At 39.9% G+C, this 22,493-nt stretch overlaps 1 protein-coding gene across 1 annotated transcript in view; it reads left to right on the top strand.

Moving 5' to 3' along the window:
• The window catches only part of MAEL (maelstrom spermatogenic transposon silencer), a 38,129-nt gene extending 15,873 nt beyond the window's left edge, over window positions 1-22,256 (top strand). Inside the window, exons 9-12 of the mRNA XM_047704624.1 lie at window positions 18,045-18,107; window positions 18,925-19,057; window positions 20,993-21,068; window positions 21,793-22,256. Of these exons, the coding sequence (XP_047560580.1) occupies window positions 18,045-18,107; window positions 18,925-19,057; window positions 20,993-21,068; window positions 21,793-21,980 (460 nt within the window). The 3' untranslated portion in view covers window positions 21,981-22,256. The remainder of the gene's footprint in view (window positions 1-18,044; window positions 18,108-18,924; window positions 19,058-20,992; window positions 21,069-21,792) is intronic.
• Window positions 22,257-22,493: the final 237 nt, after the last annotated feature.

Raw genomic sequence — 22,493 nt, 5'->3', positions numbered from 1 at the left:
ATCTGCGGAGAGAGAGTTTGACTTCTTCTTTGCCAATTTGAATGCCTTTTATTTCTTTTTGTTGTCTGACTGCTATGGCTAGGACTTCTGGTACTATGTTGAACAACAGTGGTGAGAGTGGGCATCCCTGTTGTGTTCCTGACCTTAAGGGAAAAGCTCTCAGTTTTTCCCCATTGAGAGTGATATTTGCTGTGGGCTTTTCATAGCAGCTTTTATGGTATTGAGGTATGTTTCTTCTATCCCTATATTTTGAAGAGGTTTTTTTTTTAAGATTTTATTTATTTATTTGACAGAGATCACAAGTAGGCAGAGAGGCAGAGAGAGAGAGAGGAAGGGAAGCAGGCTCCCCGCTGAGCAGAGAGCCCGATGCGGGGCTCCATCCCAGGACCCTGAGATCATGACCTGAGCCGAAGGCAGAGGCTTTAACCCACTGAGCCACCCAGGTGCCCCTATTTTGAAGAGTTTTAATCAGGAAAGGATGCTGTACTTTGTCGAATGCTTACCCTGCATCAGTTGAGGGGATCAAATGGTTTTTGTCTCTTCTTTTGTTAACATGATCTATCACGTTGATTGATTTGCGAATGTTGAACCACCCTTGCATCCCAAGAATAAATCCTACCTGGTCATGGTGAATAATCCTTTTAGTGTACTGTTGGATCTTATTGGCTAGGGTCTTGTTGAGTATTTTGGCGTCCATGTTCATCAGGGATATTGGTCTGTAATTCTCCTTTTTGATGTGGTCTTTGTCTCATTTTGGGATCAAGGTAATGTTGGCCTCATAGAATGAGTTTAGAAGTTTTCCTTCCATTTCTATTCTTTGGAACAGCTTTAGTAGAATAGGTATGATTTCTTCTTTATTTTTTTTATTTTTTATTTTTGAAAGATTTTATTTATTTATTTGACAGAGATCACAAGTAGGCAGAGAGCCCGATGCAGGGCTTGATCCAAGGACCCCAGGATCATGACCCGAGCAGAAGGCAGAGGCTTTAACCCACTGAGCCACCCAGGCACCTTGTTCTGTTTTTTTTTTTTTTAATTTTTAAAAAAGATTTTATTATTATTTGACAGAGATCATAAGTAGGCAGAGAGGTAGGCAGCGAGAGAGAGAAGGATGATGATTTCTTTAAATGTTTGGTAGAGGGAGGCCTGGGTGGCTCAGTGTGTTAAGTGTCTGCTTTCCGCTCAGGTCATGATCCCAGAGCCCTGAGATCGAGTCCTGCACTGGGCTCCCTGCTCAGAAGGGAGTCTGCCCCTCCCTCTACCTGCTGCTTCCTCTGCTTGTGCATGCACATGCTGTCTTTCCCTCTCTGACAAATAAGTAAATAAAATCTTTAAAAAAAAATAAAAAATAAATGGTGGAATTTGCCTTGGGAAGTCCTTTGGTCCTGGACTCTTTTTTTTTTGGGAGGTTTTTGATTACTGTTTCAATTTCCTTGCTGGTTATGTATTTGTTCAGATTGTCTATTTCTTCCTGTTTCAGTCTTAGTGGTTTATAAGTGTCCAGGAATGCATCCACATTTCTTCCAGATTGCCTAGTTTGTTGGCATGCAGCTGGTGGCAATAAGTTCTAATTATTGTCTCTATTTCCTAGGTATTGGTTGTGATTTCTCCTCTTTCTTCATGAATTTATTAATTTGGGCCCTTTCTCTTTTCCTTTTATAAGTCTGGCTAGGTGTTTATCATTCTTATTAATTCTTCCGAAGAACCAGCTTCTAGTTTCGTTGATCTGTTCTACTGCTCTTCTAGCGGAAATCTGTTTCATTGATTTCTGCTCTAATCTTTGCTATTTTTCTTCTGCTTGGTTTAAGCTTTCTTTGCTTTTCTGTTCTTTCTCTGTCTCCTTTAGGTGTAAGGTTAGCTTGTGCATTTGGGATTTTTCTGATTTTTTGAGAGGCTTGGATGGCTGTGTATTTCCCTCTCAGGACCGCCCTTGCAGTGTCCCATACCTTTTGAACCAACATGTTTTCATTTTCATTGGTTTGCATGGATTGTTTAAGTTCTTCTTTAATTTCCTGGTTGACCCATTCTTTCTTTAGCAGGATGCTTTTTAACATCCAAGTTTTTACGTTCCTTCCAAATTTTTCCTTGTGGTTGAGTTCCAGCATCAAAGCACTGTGGTCTGAGAATGCACAGGGAAGGGTCCCAGTCTTTCGGCATTGACTGAGGCCTGAGTTTTAACTAAGTGTGTGGTCTGTTCTGGAGAAAGTTCCATGTGCTCTCAAGAAGAATGAGTATTCTGTTGTGTTAGGATGGAATGTTCCGTGTATATCTACAAAGTCCATCTGGTCGAATGTGTCCTTCAGAGCTCTTGTTTCTTTGATGATCTTCTGCTTGGATGATCTGTCTGTTGCTCTGAGTGGAGTGTCAAAATCGCCTACTATTAATGTATTATTATCAATATTGTTCTTTATTTTGGTTATTAGTTGGTTTATGTAGCTGGCTGCTTCCATGTTGGGGGCATAGATATTTACAATTGCTAGATTTTCTAGTTGGATAGACCCTTTAAGTGTCCCTTTACATCTCTTACTGCAGTCTTTGGTTTAAAATTTAATTAATCAAATGAGAATTGCTACACCAGCTTTCTTTTGAGGTCTGTTGGCATGGTAAATTGTTCTCCATCCCCTCACTTTTAATCTGGGGGTGTCTTTAGGTTCAAAATGAGTCTCCTGTAGACAGCATATGGGTGGGTCCTGCTTTTTTATCCAATATGAAACCCTTGTCTTTTGATAGCATTCAGCCCATTCACATTGAGAGTAATATTGAAAGATATGAATTTATTGCCATTGTGTTGCCTGGAAAGGCCATGTTTCTGTAGATTGTCTCTGTTAATATCTGGTTTATATTGCTCTTGGGGTCTTCTTTTATAGACTCCCCCTTAATATTTCTTGCAGGGCTGGCTTGGTGGTCACATACTCTTTCAGCTTCTGCTGCTCCTGGAAGCTTTTTATCTCTCCATCCATTCTCAGTGACAGCCTTGCTGGATAAAGTATTCTTGGCTGCATCATGTTCTTATATAGTACCCGGAATATGTCTCGCCAGCCCTTTCTGGCTTGCCAGGTCTCTGTGGATAGCTCTCTTATTCTGATATTCCTCCCTCCATGTGTACAAAATCTCTGCCCTCTAGAGGCTCTCAGGATAGCTTCCTTGTCTTAATGATTTGCAAGCTTCACTATTACACATCAGGTGTTGATCTATTTTTGATCTTGGGAGGGGTCCTCTCTGCCTCTTAGATACGAATGCTCATTTACTTCCCCAGGTTAGGGAAGTTCCCAGCTGTGATCTGCTCATATATACCTTCAAGTCCTCTCTCTCTCCCCACCCCCCTCAGAGATCCCAGTAATTCTAACATTGGAAGGTTTCGTGGAGTCATTGATCCCATTCTGTTTTCATGGGCTACAAGCTGCCTATCCCTCTCTTCCTTGGCTTCCTTCCTATCAGCTTATCTTCTCGGTCACTGATTCGTTCTGCTGCCTCATTTACCCTTGCTGTTAGAGTATCCAGTTTAGACTGCATCTCATTCAGAGCATTTTTGTAAGTTTGGTCTGATTAGATTTCCTTTCTGCCTGTAGAGATTCTGTACTGTCACTAATGCTTTTTTCAAGCCTAGCTGTTGATTTCATAATTGCTATCCTGAAGTCTATCTTTGACATCTTGTTTATATCCACATCCATTAGTTCTGTGGCAGAGGACATTGTCTCTGGTTCTTTTCTTTGTTGGGAGTTCTTCTTCTTAGTCATTCTGTCAAGAGATGGTTGAGCAAATGAACAGAGTCCAAAATATCAAACATGACCCAAGCAAAACTCATTTAAAAAGGGGGGCAGGGAAAGAGATTTTAATCTCTCAGGTGGACAAAGCAAGGTGATCTCCCTGTTCCTGATGGATTTTTGTTCTTTGTGTTAGAAGACACTATATCCCAAAATTGCAAAGAAATCAGAACTTATATATATCAAGATAAAATTGAATAGAATGAAAATGGGCTAGTGTGGGTCATAAATGTATAAAACATAGATGTGAATAAAAGTTAAGCAACTTAAAAAACATAGGTTGGAAAAAAAGAATCTATTTGAAATAGGAACAGGATTTAAAAAAAAAAGACCAAGAAAAGAAATTATAAAATTTTAGCCTGCAGTATAAATGAGTCATGAGGGAACACCTGGAGCTCCCTGTATTATTTTCCCCTGGTGCTGGAGTTTTATAGTCCTGTGGGAAATAAGCCTGTCATTCACCTGTTGTTCCAGTCTGTCTTCTGGGGGAGAGGCCTGCTGCTGGGCTTCTCAGGTGTCTCTGCCTGGGTGGAGTTTTCCTATACCTTGTCAGCAGGATGGGCTTAATGTGAGCTGGTTGACTGTGTGACTTTTGTTCTCTGGTGGCTTGCCTTTAGATGGTAGGAGCAAATATGGCTGTTCAGGAATCTCGCCTAGAGCAGCAATGTCACGGACTGCCCCGTCCACCCTCCTGCCACCCCACAACAAATCCTCCAGGATTTGTTTCTACCTCTGCACATACCAAACTGCACAGACTTATGCATTTCATGCCCACTGCTCCTCTCCTGGGGGAGTCATGGGGACCCACGAACACCTCTGTGCTTTAACTCTGCAACTGGCCGTGGGCTCAAGCATGTACCCTCTTCCACAGCTCCCTGGTCATGCTGGGTCCTGCTCCAGTGTCATCTCATGGGTCACACTGCTCAGAGAGCTGTCTCTGTCATGGGTACAAGCTGTTTTATATCTCCCCTAGGGTGTTAAACACCCTGTACCTTCTAGCCCTTTCGGGGTGGTCAGGCACAGGGAAGCCTCCCTACTGGCTTGGGTCACAGTTTATGATGAAGGAAATTGAGAGTCCCTTCTGGGCTCGCTAACCATAACCATTCTCCCCATCTACTGCTTGGGCAGTCCATCCGTTTAGGCTCACCCCTTTCTGAGTCTCCTGGAATCCTGAGACCATAGTGATTCCCCTAGAATTCTGCCCTATTCATCCCCTATGCCCTTTTCAGAAGGAGGTGCCTCTCACTACGGCAAATTTCCAGGGTTCCCAAATTTTTGCTCCGGTGTTACATCACTTCCGGGTGGCCAGCTTATGGAGGCTCACTGCCCCCTCCATTTATCTTATGGTATTTCTCCCAAAGTTCAAGGTTCCACACCTCGTACCTTGCAAAAATAGTCATTTTTCTGCTTATGGAGATCCAAATAAGTCTTACATGTCAGGTTGAATCTGTGTGTGTTCAGAATGGTTTGATTAGCTAAATTTGAGGGATCAGATGAAACAAGGTCCCCTACACTGCTGTCACCTTGCCCCCCTCCTTTAAGATTTCATTCTTTTTATGGCTGAGTGATATTCTGTTATATATATGTACCACATCTTCTTTATACATTCATTCGTTCATGGATATCTGGGCTCTTTCCATAGTTTGGATATTGTTCATAAAGCTGCTATAAACATTGGGGTGCATGTATCCCTTCAGATCAGTAATTTTTTTTTAAGATTTTATTTGTTGATTTGACAGAGCACACAAGTAGGGGGAGTAGTAGCGAGAGGGAGAAGCAGGCACCCCGCTGAGCAGGGAGCCTGACCTGGGGTTTGATCCCACAACTCTGGGATCATGACCTGAGCTGAAGGCAGGGGCTTAATGGACTGAGCCACCCAGGTGCCCCTGAACCAGTACTTTTGTATCCTTTGGTAAATACCTAGTAGTATACTTGCTGGGTTGTAGGGTAGTTCTATTTTCAACTTTCTGAGGAATCTCTCTACTGTTCTTCAGAATGGCTACACCAGTTTGCGTTCCCACAAATAATGCATGAGGGTTCCCTTTCTCCACATTCTCACCACTCCTGTTGTTTCCTGTGCTGTTAATTGTAGCCATTCTGACAGGTGTGAGGTGATATCCATTGTAGTTTTGATTTGTGTTTCCCTGATGATGAGTGATGTTGAGCATCTTTTCATGTGTCTGTTGGCCAACTATAAGTCGTCTTTGGAGAAATGTCCGTTCATATCTTCTCATCTTTTAACTGGATTGTTTTTTGGGTGTTCAGTTTTATAAGTTCTTTAAAAATATATAATGGTGTGGGTAAACTGGACCACTTTCTTAAACCATACACAAAAATAATTCAAAATGGATGAAAGACCTAAATGTGAGACCTGAAACCATCAAAATCCTAGAGGAGAACACAAGCAGTAACTTCTTTGACATCAGATGGAGTGGTTCCTTACTAGATCTGTCTCCCGAGGCAAAGGCAACAAAAGGAAAAATATATTAGTGGGATAACTTCAACCTAAAATCTTCTGCATAGTGAAGAAAAAAATCAACAAAACTAGAAGGCAGCCTTCAGAATGGGAGAAGATAGTTGTGAATGACTTACTTTGACTTCTGTGATCTTGATATTTTTGAAGGGTGCAGGGTAGTTACTTTATAGAATGTTTCTTAGTTTTAGTTTGCCTTTATTTCTTCATGATTAGTTTGAGTTCATATATTTTTGGCAGGAGTACCACAAAAATTATATGTTTTCTCAGTGTGTCATATCTGGATGTATATGTTATCCATTTGTTCCATTACTGATAACTTTGGTCACTTAAGATAATGCCTCCCAGATTTCTCCATTGAAAAGCTACTGGTTTTCAACTTGTAATTAATATTTATAGGGAAATATTTTGAGATTTGGTAGATACTCTCAAACTTCAGTCCGCCTCTTAATTTCATATCCTTTGATGACTTTGCCTGGATCAGTCATTATTATATTTGTGAAATGGTGATTTTTCTAATGTAGTTCACTTTACGTTTGTTAGTTGGCATTCTGCTGTAAGGAAGAGCTTTGCTTTTATTAAGATTTATTTAGTTAGACAGAGAGAGAGGGGTGAGGAGGGAATCCTCAGTCAGACTGTCCTCTGAGCAGGAAACCCAACATAAGGCTTGATCCTAGGACTGAGATCATGATCTGAGCCGGAACCAAGATTCGGCTGCACAACCGACAGAGCCACCCAGACACCCACCCCAAGAGAGCTTTTATTTTTAAAAAATAATTTGTGAGTATGGACTCATGGATTCTTATTTGGAATCCTATAAATGGGCTGTAATCTGTTATTATCAATTTATAATCTGTTATCTAGTATTATCAACTTACTTTTTATGCTCAGTTTGATTTTATGGCCAGTGGGCATCCCTTCAGAGCAGTGGTTTCTGTGTCCTTTTGACATTTCTTCATTGTTCTCTGAATGCTTCTTTGCTTTCTGGCTTAATATGTTCCAGGCTCATCCTTGCTTTCCCTGCTTCAGTTTTGGATTACCCATTTCTGCATGGAGCCCTGGTTCCTTTAAATGGAGGACAGTATTTAGAAGATAGGATGTGGGTGTTAGGTGTGCTCATTCTAGTTCCCCTTAGTGGAGAGAGCTATGTATATACACAGCCTCCACATACATTTTTATGTCTGTCTCACCATGAGTTCATACTAAGTACCTATAATTCCAGTTCAATACATACTGTTTTCTAGTTTTCCATTTTTCTATTTTTGTATTTCCCTTCTCTGAGAGAAAAACCTGGCACTCAATATTCTTTCTTGTTTGTTCAATCTTAGAATATGGGTTTGTTCAATCTTAGAATATCTGGGTTGGTTCTTCCCTCTTCAGTGTGGTTGAATTATTCCTTTGAAACATGGTTCAGTCCATTTTCTTGTTTTATTCCATTTCTGTTTTTTCCCGATCCTTGTTGATTCTCTTACCTTTTTAATGTGTTTAAACAAAAAAGTATAGTCAGCAGTATCATTTCACTTCAATCCACACTCCATAAAACTCCTTAGATTGCATTAAATTTATAAATTAATTTGGGGAGAATTGAAATGTTTATAATGGGGGCGCCTGGGTGGCTCAGTGGGTTAAGCCACTGCCTTCGGCTCAGGTCATGGTCTCGGGGTCCTGGGATCGAGCCCCGCGTCGGGCTCTCTGCTCAGCAGGGAGCCTGCTTCCTCCTCTCTCTCTGCCTGCCTCTCTGCCTGCTTGTGATCTCTCTGTCAAATAAATAAATAAAATCTTTAAAAAAAAATAAAAAAATAAAAAAAAAATAAATAAAAAGAAATGTTTATAATGTTGAATTCTATCCAAAGATAAGAGATGTGTTTCCATTTCTCAAATCTACTTTTGAGTCTTTCAGGACTTTCAAAATTTTCTCACACAAGTTGTGCATATCTGGGACTGGGCAAATTGTTGGGGGGGCAGTTCTTTGACAACTTTCTCTGTTTCATCTATGAAAGTCTGTTTGATTAGGCTTTCTAACTTTAATGGGCTCGATATTGGTAATTTGTATTTCTCAAGGAGAGTGTACATTTTATATATGCTTCTAAATTTGCTTAAAAGTCTGCAAAGTTAGTCTCTTATAATTGTTAAAATTCCTTCTGTTTCAGTGGTTGTTCTTGTATACTTGTGCCTTTTTTCCCCCTTAAATAAAGCTAGTTTATGGTGTCTCTCTCTCTTTTTTTTTTTTTTTCAAAACAATAGGATTTCATTAGATGTAGATTTTTAAAAATTTTCTCTCTCATTAATTTCTGCTTGTAATATCTTGTGTTTAGTTGAGTCAGTTTTCTTCTAATCACTGCTTTCAGTGCATCTCCTAGATTGATATATACAGTATTTTGTTATTTAAAAAAAATTCTGTAGTTTTAACTCACAAGTTAATATGAGGCTTTTAAATATCCAGAGGTAAAGGCCTTTCTGGTTTTTGTTAGTAAATTCTAGTGTCTTTGCATTGTGATCAGTTTTGTTCTACTTTATGAAAGTTTTGCAGTTTTTGCTAACTTAATATATAATCAATTTTTGTGAATGATCTGTGGGTGTGTGAGAATATTGTAAGGGTGTTTTTATTATCCATGAGGTCTACTTTGATTGTGTGGTTTAAGTTATTTTATCTCTTAAGAAAGACCGGAGTTGGTGAGGATGTGGAGAAAAGGGAACCCTTGTGCACCGCTTGTGGGAATGTAAATTGGTGCAACCGCTGTGGAAAACGGTATGGCGGTTCCTCAAAAAATTAACAAATAGAAATACTACAAGATCCACTTAATTCCATTACTGGATATCTATCCAAAGAAAATGAAAACTCTCATTCGAAAGATAGACGCGCCCCTAAATACACGTTTAGAATAATAGCAAGGGTATGGAAGCAATCCACACGGTCCTTGACAAATGACTGGATCAAGCATATTGATGCCCGCGCGTGCGCACAGAGAACATAGCCGAGTGGCCGAAAGGAAATGTTGCCGTTTAAGGCAACATGGTAGACTTAGAGAGTATTATGCTCAGTGAAATAGGTCAGAGAGGCCGAGAGCATGATGTCACAGAAATGTGGACACTGAAAACCAAAACAGACAAAAAACCAAGCAGACTCTCAACGACAAAGGACAAACTGGTAGTTGCCAAAGGGGAGGTGGGGGAGGAGATGGGCTAAACAGGTGAAGGAGAGAAAGAGACACGGACTCTGCAGTTACTTAAAAAAATTGTCTTAGTTGCTTGATTTAGGTCTACTTGATCTGTCATGTGATGAGAATGGTGCATTAAAAGTTTGCTGTAACTATCTTGTGTATGTGTTTTTAAGATTTTATTTGACAGACAGAGATCACACGTAGGCAGAGAGGCCTGCAGAGAGAGGGGGAAGCAGGCTCCCCGCCGAGCAGAGAGCCTGACTCGGGGCTCGATCCCAGGACCCTGGGATCATGACCTGAGCTGAAGGCAGAGGCTTTAACCCACTGGGCCACCCAGGAGCCCCACTATTGTGTTTTTATGTTTCATTACATCTCTGTAGTTTTAAGCTGTTTACTGTGGTATTGGTGCCTTTACAGAAAAAAAAATTTGCTGACTCTTGATCTGGTAGATTGATTAGGGCTCGTGGGAACCAGCAGTCCCTGTGTTCTTGCCTGTTGAACACTTTTTATTTGACCTTTATTTCCTTGAGTTTCTGGAAAATACAGCTGTATTGTATGTCTGTGTGTGCTGCTTTTAATAAGTTTGCTCATTTAATTCTTTTGGCCTTTTAAGTTATTTGATCTTTTTGCCTGGAGACCTTAAGAATGTTTTTTCATCTTTAAAGTGTAATGGTTTATTAGGGTATTTTTCTGAGTATATTATTGCAGGCTGTGTTCTCAACTGTTTGGTGAGCCCTTTCAGTATGCAGAATCAGGTCTTATTTCTGGAAATTTGTCTGTGATGGTAGTTTAATATTCTGTTTTATTTAATTTCTCTTCTGAAGGGAGTCCAGGATGTGTATGTAATTTAGTTCTTTTCTGATATAATTTTTATTTCCAGAGTTTTATCAACTCTTATTTCTTTTTATGGCTGATTTTAGTTTTGGAATTTCTCATTCAAGGCATGTTTTCATTTCTTAAAATTCTTGTTTGAGGATATTTAATTCAACACACAGTTTTCCCTTCATGGTTTTTTGGCAGGTGAAGGGAAGAAGGTAAGGGGAGGAGTTACCATTTAGAGTGTTTTGAGCCTTATTTTCAGTTTTCTTCCTGTGGTAGCTTCCTGTAGATGAAGGTATGTTGTTCCTTTGTCTGTCTTGGACAGGGCTGGTGATCTGGAGAGGGGTGAGATTCATAGTTCAAGTGCTCCCTCTTCTGTCAGTGCAGCAAACTGGTTTCTTTGAATACTTCAGGGTGGCAGGGGTGTGACTGGGGGGCTTCCCATTTTTCTTTGTTTTCTTTTGCCCTGAAAAATCCTGAATTTTTCCCCTTTTCCTTTTCCTTTTTTCCCCTCCAAAGAGTTTCTAAATGACTCTTCTCCCTCCCTCCCCTCCACATGGCCTCCTAGAGATTTACAGGCAATTTTAAGTCTCTTTGCTCTGATCAAGATTTTGAATAGATCTTCTCATTTTGGAATGATTATAATTTAATCTTAGCCTCTGCATTTCCCTTCCGTCTCCCCTCCCCCACAGTGTTTTTTGGACTCCACTCCCCCTAAAAGCCATATAAAGTCTCAGGTGTGAAGTTAAGAAGTTACTCGTTCAGAAATCAGGAGGTCTTTTCCCCTTGTTTATCTTTGGTGGGAATGTAAATTGGTGCAGCCTCTGTGGAGAACAGTTTGAAGTTCCTCAAAAAATTAAAAATAGAAATACCGTGTGATCCAGTAATTCCAGTACTGGGTATTTAGCCAAGGAAAATGAAAACACCTAATTGGAAAAGAGATATATATACACCCCTGTGTTTATTGCATTATTTACAATAGCCAAGATACGGAAACAACCCAAATGTCCATACATAGATGAATGGATAAAAAAGATGTCATATGTGTGTGTTGTGAATACACACACACACACGCACACTAGAACATTGCTTGGCCATAAAAAAGATTGAGATCTTGCCGATTGCAAAACATGGATGGATCTACAGGGTGTTATGCTCAGTGAACGAGGTCAGAGAAAGACAAACCCCATAGCATTCCACTCAACACGGGAAATCTAAAAAACAGAACAGAAGCCAGAAACAGGCTCATAAATACAGAGAACAAAGTGATGGTTGCCAGAGAGGAGGGCGGGGAAGTGGGCAAAATGGGTGAGGGGAGTAGGAGGTGCAGGTTTCTGGTTACGGGATGACTAAGTTTTGGGGATGGTAAGTATAAGGGAACCTGGACGACCTAAGTTGATTAAGCCTTTGGCTCAGGTGGTGACCTCAGGGTCCTGGGATCGAGCCCCATGTCGGGCTCCCTGCTCAGTGGGGAATCTGCTGCTGTTTTTCTCCCAGCTTGTGTATGCATGTGTTTCCCCCACCTCCCTGGGTGTAAAATAAATAAATAAAATCTTGAAAAAGAAAAAAATATATAGCCTAGGGAATATAGTCAATGGTATGTTAATAGTGTTGTCTGATGACAGATGGTAGTTACTCTTGTCAACATAGTGTAATGTATAGACTTGTGGAATCACTATGTTGTACACCTGAAACTAACTTAACATTGTGTGTCAACTATGCTTCAATTAAAAAAATGAAAAACAGGGCGCCTGGGTGGCTCAGTGGGTTAAGCTGCTGCCTTCGGCTCAGGTCATGATCTCAGGGTCCTGGGATCGAGTCCCGCATCGGGCTCTCTGCTCAGCAAGAAGCCTGCTTCCCTCTCTCTCTCTCTCTGCCTGCCTCTCCGTCTACTTGTGATCTCTCTCTCTGTCAAATAAATAAATTAAAAAAAAAAATGAAAAACAATTTTAGGGGATGGATAAAATGTATGATTATTAGGAGAAAAAAGAAACAATAGACCGAGTCAGTATTCTACAAAGAAAGTGAATTTTATGAATTAAAATGAAACCTACATAATGTTATATGTATTTATATGCCGGTCTATTAAAATACTTCTTCTGCCACTGACAAACACCTTTTCTGTGGGTTTTGATTCTTTCTTGATCTTATCAGATAATGTCAGCAGAAAGTGTTCAGAGACAAATCAATACTTTCTCAAATAATCTTCAATGGTTTATTGACTAAACTGAGTTATAGTTTTTTATCATCAAGAGCAACCAAATTTGTCCATGTTCAGGTAATGCAACTAATTCTAGACTAACCAATAGCAATTGTAAAATACCTTCAATTGTAAGATGTATTCCAATTTAAGTTAAAATGTGAAAAAAAGTTTTAAAATTGAAATATTGTTGAGCTCAGTTGAGTAAGTACAGGCTGTGACAAGAGTAGCTTTGGTGTAAGACATTAAGGGCTGTGTCTTGGGTTTTGTTCATGATGAAACAATTACATAGCACTGTAAAGCACCTTGGCAGTAAATTGTTTTGAACAGGATAGATCTGCCTTTTTCTGAGCTTCCTAGTGTAAGATTCTAATATATAGCGTTTTAGAAGAGAGATTGGTTTAGGAGCCAACAGGAACTGTTGGAATCGGTTAATATAAGCAAACGGGTCTCATTTCAAACACTTGTCTTAAACTTCTGCTTTTACATTAAAGTTTGTAATAATTTTTTGTCTGTAGCTTTAGGAGAAATAGGTGAAAAGGATAGGTATTGGTGAAATTGAGAATAGTTAGACAAAGTGAGAATTAGAATCTTAAACAGGCTATTGATGACTATCCTGGTATTTTGAAAGCTAGAATATTTACAGATTTTATAGATCTGCCATCTCCTTGTTGCTTCTTGTCATAATTGTGTATGACCTATGGATGAAATAAGGCAGCTTTTTTTTTTTTTAAGATTTTTATTTTTTTTTATTTGACAGATAGAGATCACAAGTAGGCAGAGAGGCAGGCAGAGAGAGAGGGAAGCAGGCTCCCTGCTGAGCAGAGAGCCCAATGCGGGGCTCGATCCCAGGACCCTGGGATCATGACCTGAGCCGAAGGCAGAGGCTTTAACCCACTGAGTCACCCAGGTGTCCCACGGCAGCTTTTAATCTGCCAGTATTTATTGAGCATCTCCTCTGTCCCAGGCACAGTGCTGAAGGTCTCTGCCTTCATGAAGGTAACATTTTTTTTTATTTTAAGATTTTATTTATTTGAGAGAGAGAGAGTGCACCAAGAGGGGGTAAGATCAGAGGGAAAAGTAGACTCCCCACTGAGCAGGGAGCCTGATGCGGGACTAGATCCTGGGACTCCATGACTCCTGGGTCATGACCTGAGTTGAAGAAAGTCCTTTAACCAGGTGAGCCACCCAGGTGCCCTGAAGCTAATTACATTTTAATGGTAAAGTAAAACTTGGAGTAAAGGACAAAATGGTGATTTTAGCTTGTGATTAGTGCTAAGAAGGAAGTCAACAGGATATTGCTCCTCCTTAGCAGAGTGGAGTGTGTGGAAAGACTACTTTCTAGAGTAGTCAAGAAAACTTTTTTTTTGAGAATGTAAAATTAAAACTGAGATCTGAAGCAAGAGAGTGATGCGGCCGTGTGAAAATGGAATAGCATCCTGGGTAGAGAGGTGTAAAAGCCTGGAGGTGAAAGCTTGGTGTTCACTGGAAATTAAGTTATTGTGACTGGAAGGGAGGAGCAGAGGGGAGGCTACACGAGGTGAGGTTCGAGAGATAAGCCAGGACCATAAATACCAAGAGCCTTCTCAGCTGCAGGAAGGAATTATTTTCCCCATCCCACCCCCACTTCCCCTTTGGCAACTATCAGTTCTCTGTATTTAGGGGGTACAGGAAGGAATTTTATCAAGCAGGCAATTAACAGAATTTGATTAAGTTTCTAAAAGATCTCCTGAGTTTTTAATGGCTATCTTGAGAAAGGGCAAAAAAGGAAGTACAGTCTATAACTGTTAGACTCTCTCTCTAGCCTAGGCAAGAAATGGCTTGCAGGGGAGTGACAGTAGAAATGGAGAGGAGTAAGTAGATTTCATCTGGGTAAAAACCAGTGGACCTTGCTGGTGGACTGCATATAGGAGGGGAGATTGAAAAGAAATAAAGACCATGCTTAGGTTAGTAGACGGGGAGGAAAGAGAGGAGCACGTTTAGAATGTTTTTGAGGCCCTTGTGAGGTAAGATCTAGAAATAACAAAGCAGGCAGCTGGTGGGCCTGGCCTAGAGCTCAGTGGAGAGGTTTTGATAACGCCAGCATTCGTTTCGCAAGGTGCCAGGCACTGTTCTCAGCACTGAAAATACAATGAAGAGAGACCAGGCTTCTCCTTTAATGGATCTTACAGCATATCGACGAGGTCACTTGGCAGAGGGCGAAAAGAGACCCAGCATAGAGCCCTGTAAGCCCTGACATTTTAAAACTGGGCAGAGACTGACTTGTGGCGGTCTCAGCCCCTTAGCCGGCAGTTACGGCATGTTACATATCGTCCGAGCCGCCGTCAGTGCGGTTTGGGATGAAGATACGAGGAAGAAAACTAGGATCATAGATGCAGTAATTTCACAGATCTCATGGGGGTACATGGTAGGGCAGGGATGTTTGTTTGCTTTTGTTCTCTGGATTGTCTCATTCTTTTGGTTTGTGAGTTGTGGTGTTTCTGTCTTGTATGCTTTCTTTAAATGTCTGATTGTCCTTGGTTATGTTCATGCTTAGAAGTTGGGCTACAAAGCTGACTTAAGTGCTCTGTGTTCTGTGGGAATAATCAACCAGTTGGGCTTTACTATAGGGAAAGCAGATGAGGGAGCTGGATGTTAAGTGAGAATCCTGAATGCCACGATATTGAGGGCTTTGCCTTAAGGTACCAGCACCCATTCTCGCTGCCGGGTTCTCCTACGAACAGTTCACTTCTTTGTACAGCATCAGGGAATTGACCATTCTTTGTTCAGAAGTAGTTCAGCTTCCTGTCTTACCTCTGCTCTCTGGCCAGGGACATGCGTGTGGGTTCACAGCCTCTTTTGACTTCCGGTAGGCAGATCTCTTGTGTGGCTGGGTCTGTGAGGACTGAAGGCTGTGACTTCCTTTGTCTAGCCTCCTTGGTTACCATTCCTTCACTTACTTTCTGTATCCCACACATTTGTTAAACTCTCTTCCATGGAGGCCTCTTTCTCTTTTCCCTTTGTTGTGGACTGCTACTGTTTTTTTTCTTTGACTGTCATTTGGTGGAGTCTTGGGAGCAAGAGGAGATAAATTTATGCATTTTTAAATCAGAAGCACCAGAATTATAGTTTTAAAGGGTGCAACTTTATATTTTGATGTCCCTTTAGAATCGTTTTTTCTTAGCCCAATTTATTGAGTTTATTCTTAACCAGTATTGGGGCAGCTCTTGTACTTAAGGCCTGAGACTAGGTTTTGTGGGAAATATGGGAAAGAGTGGCATGATTGTCCTAGCCCTCCGTGCCCCCTGTCTAGCAAGAGCAATAAAGACGCTGGAGTTTGTCTATGATAATTTCTGATAACTCTTAAAAGCATTTCAAAAGATGATGATACATCAGGGAGAAATCACTTCAGTGTAAGGCTGGAAATATATGAAATACTTTATGGGGTATATGGTTCTCCTGGAAAGATGAATAGAATTTCTATGAGTGGAGATTTAGGTTGAAAGGAGGACCTTCTAAGAGAAGGAAATGGCCTGAACAGTGACTCAAAGGACTGAAAGAACAGAACCTTGAAGAGAAACTAGAGACTCCATTTAACTAGAGTATAGAGCCTGTGTAGCTGCCAGGTGATAGTGGCTCTGAGCAAGGTAAAGGCTGGGCTATCCTTGAAAAGGAGGAGGAATCTTAACCCTGAAACAGGAGGAAAGGAGATCATTGAGACCTTTTCAGATAAGCAAAGAGGAGTGTCGAGGCCTTTAGACATGATTTGAGTGAATGAGATATAGTGTTGGACAGAATTACCCAAAAGACCTGACTCACTTGTGACCTTATGACTTTAGAGTAGAATTTCATAAAAGAAGTCCATCTAAGATGTGTCAAAGCTAAGCTAGATTTGAGGCACCAAAGTGAATATTAATAGCTTAACAAAGTGTACAAAGCAGTTTTGATTTTTGACAAATTTTTAGAATGAATCTTCCTTTACTAGAAAATACACTCCTATTTTTAGGGGGATTGGTGGGATGATTTTCGGGAAGAGAATCAAGAAGAAATGTCAGAGAAAGACCAATATCATATGATTTCATCATATGTGGAATTTAAGAAGCAAATGATTGTAGGGGGGAAAAGAGAGAGGCAAACCAAGAAACAGACTCTCAACTATAGAGAACAAACTGATGGTTACCGGGGGAGGGGGATGGTGGTATGGGTAAACTAGGTGATTGGGATTAAGGTGTGCACTTGTGATGAGTGCAGGGTGATGTATGCAACTTTTTAATCAGTAAATTGTACACCCAAAACTAATGTTACACTCTAAGTTAACTAACTGGAATTTAAATAAAAAATTAAGTAAAAACAGATGACAACAATGTCATTTTTAACAGTTTAACTGTAGGTTTGGAAGCATTTTCCCCTGGGATCAGATTTCCATAGCTTTGTTCTTGGGTTTGTTTTTAATTCTGGAATACATTGTTGGGTTTTCAGTTGCGTTTATTTCAAATATGATCTGCAATGGAAATGTGCATATGAGGTACTAAACTTGGGGTTTAAGTTCTGGAAAAGGAGCCAAATTAACTGGAATTTTAACTATTACCTGATTCTATGTGTGTATGTAAGAATGTAGGCTTCGTATCAACCTGAGCTTCATTGTAGAGTTAGAGTTTTGTGAATCCTATTTACTGCATCACTTTTTAGAAAAGCAGTGAGAGAAATTCTTAATCTTATATTTAGGTAGTCTTCCATTCGGTTAAATAATTTAAGTGTAGATAACTGATTTTTTACACTTAGGTTTAACAAGTTTATAATTTTAAATGATTCTTGCTAAGTTCCGGCAAGCTTTGAATTATGCGAGTACTATTCCTTTGAGTCTCAATACACTGTACTCAGTGAAAAGATATAGGTTTATACTGATTTTCATTGAAAAATATGCTATTTGTTTGTTCCTCTCAACTATTAACCTTCTGAGAGAGCCCCCCCCCCCCCCCCAAACATCAGCTTCTCAGTGGTCCCTCTCCTGGCTGCCTTATCTAAAATGTCACCTCTCCAACATTTCACATTTTTTTCCTCCTCACAACTTGTCTTTATCTAATTTACTGTGTATTATGCCTACATCTTTTTTTGATCTGTCTTCCTTACTAGAAAGTAGGTTTTGTGTGGGCAAGAGTTTGTGTTTCACTCTTTTTCTTCTCCTTCTTCCTCCTTCCTCCTTCTTCCTTCTTCTTCTTCCTCTTTTTTAAAACTAGGCTCCACACCCATGAGCCCATGTTTCATTCAATACTGCATCCCTGGTGCCAAGAACAGTACCTGGTAAATAGTGTGCACCAGTAAACAGTTGTCCGACAACTTGACATTAACTGTAGTTGTTAATGTGTCTCTCTGTGTTAAGATGCTCATTTTATTTCAAGGTAGAATTTACCTGTTCCAATTATGTATGGTTTGCATAGCATCATGAATTTGCATCAGAGGAGATAACATTTTAAAAAAATCTTTTCTAAAAATCCATTTTTTGTTTGTTAAATGAAAAACCTTAATTTTTGAGTAACAGTGTCAGTTTTTCTTAAATGATTTTAACTAGGGAAGTTAGAAATCTGGCATATAAAGATCTTTAAGCAGTGCTACTGCCATTGAGGATATTAAATCCTTTTTCCGTACAGGTGCAAGTGGCATGAAGAAAATGATATTCTCTTCTGTGCTTTAGCCGTTTGCAAGAAAATTGCGTAAGTTGGAGAAAGGCATTTCATCGAAATGCTCTGTTCTGCCTTGAGTGCTTTGCCATTTTGCTTGCTCTTGCCTCTGTAAACAGGGTTAAATACTGTTGACCTCCATTTCCGTAATTCCCTTCTAAGACAAAGGGTTGGTTTTCTGTGGGGTTTTTTTGTTTGTTTTGGTTTTTGGTTTTTTGGGGTTTTTTTTTTGTTTGTTTTTTAACTTCATGTTACTTTTATTCTGTCCATGTCATACTTGCTTGGTATAGTTCCCACCTGAGTAATTTGGGTGAACCTTCAGAAGCCCTTAGTGAAAATTTTCCTTGTAGGACATGAAATTCCCTAATATCATGAACAACAACATTTCCTTCTTAAAGTGCTCAAAAAATATAGACACTTTTCTCTTTTTTGTAGTGAAAGTACCTGGAGCCTCAGATCTTTGGGTGCTTTGGTGGTCCCTTCACATGCTGGTTACAGTCGGTTCTGAGATAAACAAGTGCTTTAAAGTTGTAGCCTAATTTCTGTTTATGCCCTTTACCTGCCTTAAACATTTGAGAATTCTGGTAATCTTTACTTTTAATCCTATTCCCTTGTAATGAATCTGAAATTTTATGTGGTACTCAGAGTATTGCTTCCCAGTAATGGCCGGTTTATGGTATGTATGCTACCCAGCCCCAGGTCTTCTCCAAATCTCTCAATTTCTTTTTTCCCCAATTTAGAACTGTGTATCTTACATGCTTTTTCTTTATATTAGAAATTGTTAAAATAGGAATCATTTTAGAATGAATTAGATCAGGTTCTGATAATGAGCTTTTATTTCCTTTTGAAGGTACTGCATCAGTAATTCTCTAGCCACTCTCTTTGGAATCCAGCTTACGGAGACTCATGTACCGCTTCAGGATTATCAGGCCAGCAACAGTGTGACACCCAAAATGGTTGTATTGGATGCAGGGCGTTACCAGGTAAAGAACTGACTTTTCGGAGCTACTGATCACTTTACCTGCGCTGCTCAGTGAGCTCCTGCTCAGCAGCAGCTAAAGATCGGGACTTCCGTTCTTTTTTCTAAAATATTTTTTAAGATTTTTTATGGAATGTCAAGCACTTTTTTTAAAAAGATTTTTTTTAATTTTATTTTTAATAAACATATATTTTTATCCCCAGGGGTACAGGTGTGTGAATCGCCAGGTTTACACACTTCACAGCACTCACCATAGCACATACCCTCCCCAATTTCCATAACCCCACAACCCTCTCCCGACCCCCCTCCCCCCAGCAACCCTCAGTTTGTTTTGTGAGATTAAGAGTCACTTATGGTTTGTCTCCCTCCCAATCCCATCTTGTTTCATTTACTCTTCTCCTACCCCCTTAACCCCCCATGTTGCAAAAAGTTTTTTTTTTTTTTAATTTGAGAGAAAGAGCACACAGTGAGGGCGGGGGGCAGAGGGAGAGGGAGCAGCTACCCGGCTGAGCACAGAGTAAGACCAGGATGGGCCTGCCTCCATCCCAGGATTCTGAGATCTTAACCTGAGCTGAAATCAAGAGTCGGCAGGCTGCTCGGCTGCTCTGCTTGGCTGCTCAACTGACGGAAGCCGCCCAGGCTACCCCTGGGATGTCACACGCTTCTTAATCCAGTGGGACCCAGTTGCATAAATCTTATTCCTTCCTGGTGTATTTTCTACTATATTTAATGACGTTTTAAGAAAGTTAACATTAGCAATTAGTCTTTATACAAATCATATCCAGAATTCATTCCAGAAATTAATATCTGAATGTAGATAATATAAACATTTAAAATATTTACCTCTAAAATGTATGAGACCTGATTCAGGGTTTGATTAAAAGCTGTCTAATTTCCCTAGCAGCTTCCGTGCTTGCAGTTTACTAGTAGACTTCTGTCTACTACAACAGCACAGCAGCTGAGAGTATAGACTCTGGAGTCAGAATTCCTGAATTGGATTTCAGGCCTGCTCCGCGTACAGGCTGTGTGACTTTATGCAAATTACTTGAACTTTCTGTGCTGATTCCTTATCTGTAAAACAAGAACAGTAATAAGGGCTAGCAGTTGTAGGATTAAATGCAACTGTATATGAAAATGCCAAGAACTCTGCCTTGGAACATAGTAGGTAATAAACTATTGTTATTTAAAAATGGTTCATAAAACAATGAAAAGGAAACCCCCAAAACTGATACAATCCATAGTTGGTTGACAAACACTAACCCTGATTAACTCTAACTCTTGACCTGCTCTATTCCTATACTCCTGTAGCTAAATGAGGCTGAAAAGAAACTGTCTATACTGACTGGTCTTGTTAAATATTACTGCCAACTTCAAGTGAGCTGTTAGTGGAACACTGTCCATTGTCCATTTCTCCCAGTCTCCTAGCGTTGCTTCAATCTGTGTTTGACATACCTGATGCCCTTGCCTCCTCTTCTCTGAGGAAACAGAAGCAGTCAGAAGAGATAGGCTACGTTTGCCAACCACTGCATCTACCATGTACTCTGCTTTGACTCCTGTTTTAATGCATGAATTGTCTGTGCTCCTTCTAAGACCTTCAGTTTATGTTCTAGATCTTACTCTCTTACCTGCTCAAAGATACGGCTCCAACAATTTACTTCTCTTTCTTACATCATCAGGGTTTCTCTCCGTTCTGAATCCTTCTTATCAGGAAACATGCTACAGTCTCATCTTTAAAAATAACCCTCTCCTGATCCTGTAATTCCCCTCCAAACACTGCCTTCTGCTTCCCTGTACAGCAGTACTCTTCAAAAGTTGATTACACATTGGAAAAATGGGTGATAATTGGTATTTTATAAAGAATACTTTGAAATTGAAGTAGATGATCCAATAATTGATAAGAAAAACTTTCTCCCCTTGTATTTTTCTTTGTTACTTATAGAAGCTAAAGGTTGGGAGTCCAGGATTTTCTCATTTCAGCCCTTCTAATCAGGAACAAAGACCAAACACACCCACTGGTAAGCATCTTCTGTTTCCTAAGAATGAGCCTCAGCAAGTGTAGGGTACAGTATGGTACTTAAACAGATGCTCTAAATTAGCTTTAAGATACAGGATCTTGTTGAATTGAGAGCTTAACTTGGCATTTTTAGCACCTGAAACAATTTGGATATGTACATTTTTGTATCACTTTAACATAATTTAACTTAGCCTCCAGACTTTTGTTCAAGGCGTTTAAAATAAAGCATGTTATTCTTGTAGCAGTTATAGTTGTTTTTTTTTTTTTAAGATTTTATTTATTTGAGAGAGAGAATGAGAGGTGGGGAGGGTCCGAGGGAGAAGCAGCCCTCCCCACTCAGCAGGGAGCCTGATGCAGTACTTGATCACAGGACTCCAGGATCATGGCCTGAGCTGAAGCCAGTCGCTCAACCAACTGAGCCACTCAGGCGTCCAGTAGCAGTTACAGTTTTATAATTTTGTGATGTCTTTGGGCAGACAGGAAAATTTAAAACCTAGGGACGTGAACTTTCAAGTGGTGCCTGAAGAACTTCAATTAAGGTTTCTGCGGCTAAAACAAAAATATTCTTAATTCAACCTATTGCCTTTACTCTGAGCATCTTTTCCTAAGAATCTCTGTCCTGTTCATGAAAGGTCTACAGTGGAATAAGAGTCAGTCAAGGGATCTCTATATAATAAAACCTTAAAATTGCCACATTTCTCTTCTTGTATTTCCAATGTCCTTAGGTGGCTATCCATCTGGGGTGAGAATTTCTGGCCAAAACAGCAGTGTTCGGGGAAGAGGGATTACCCGCTTGCTAGAGAGCATCTCCAATTCCTCCAGCAATATCCACAGATTCGCCAACTGTGAGACTGCACTCTCTCCTTACATGTCCCAAAAAGATGGATACAAATCTTTTTCTTCCTTATCTTAATGATGGTACTTTTTCAATTTCTGGAAAAATAACAGGCCCAACTTCCCTTCTGACTACAGTCATATTAAACAGATCACATCAATGATAAGTGTCACCACTGTAAAAACTACTTAATTTGTAAGGAATTTCTGTTTCATAGTAAAAATAATTGTGGCTGGAGAAGATCTTGGCATTTTTGCTTTTTTTTAAATTTCTTTTCCGAGGGGTGGTTCTACTTCCTGACTGTATGATGTGAACACCATTAAAGTTTTGAGTCCTTTAAGAACAAAACTGGCATTTCAGAGTTGTACTTTTGGGAATATTTTGATAATCTTTCCCTCTACAATAAAGGTATTGAAAGGAAAGGGTTTTTAAATAAGGTGTTAATCTCTTTCTTCCCATTATGAAATGTTGGAAGCTTAATGAGTACCTACTTTATGGACATATATATCCTCTTGTGAAATCCTTACAACCACTCTGAGGAAGGAGATTACCTCCATTTTACACACACACACATGCGTGCACACACACACA

Source organism: Lutra lutra, chromosome 15, assembly GCF_902655055.1.
Source record: "Lutra lutra chromosome 15, mLutLut1.2, whole genome shotgun sequence".
In the NCBI taxonomy this organism is placed as follows: domain Eukaryota; kingdom Metazoa; phylum Chordata; class Mammalia; order Carnivora; family Mustelidae; genus Lutra; species Lutra lutra.
The sequence above is the reverse complement of the archived record's forward strand: the minus strand, read 5'-3'. Positions and strand labels throughout refer to the sequence as shown.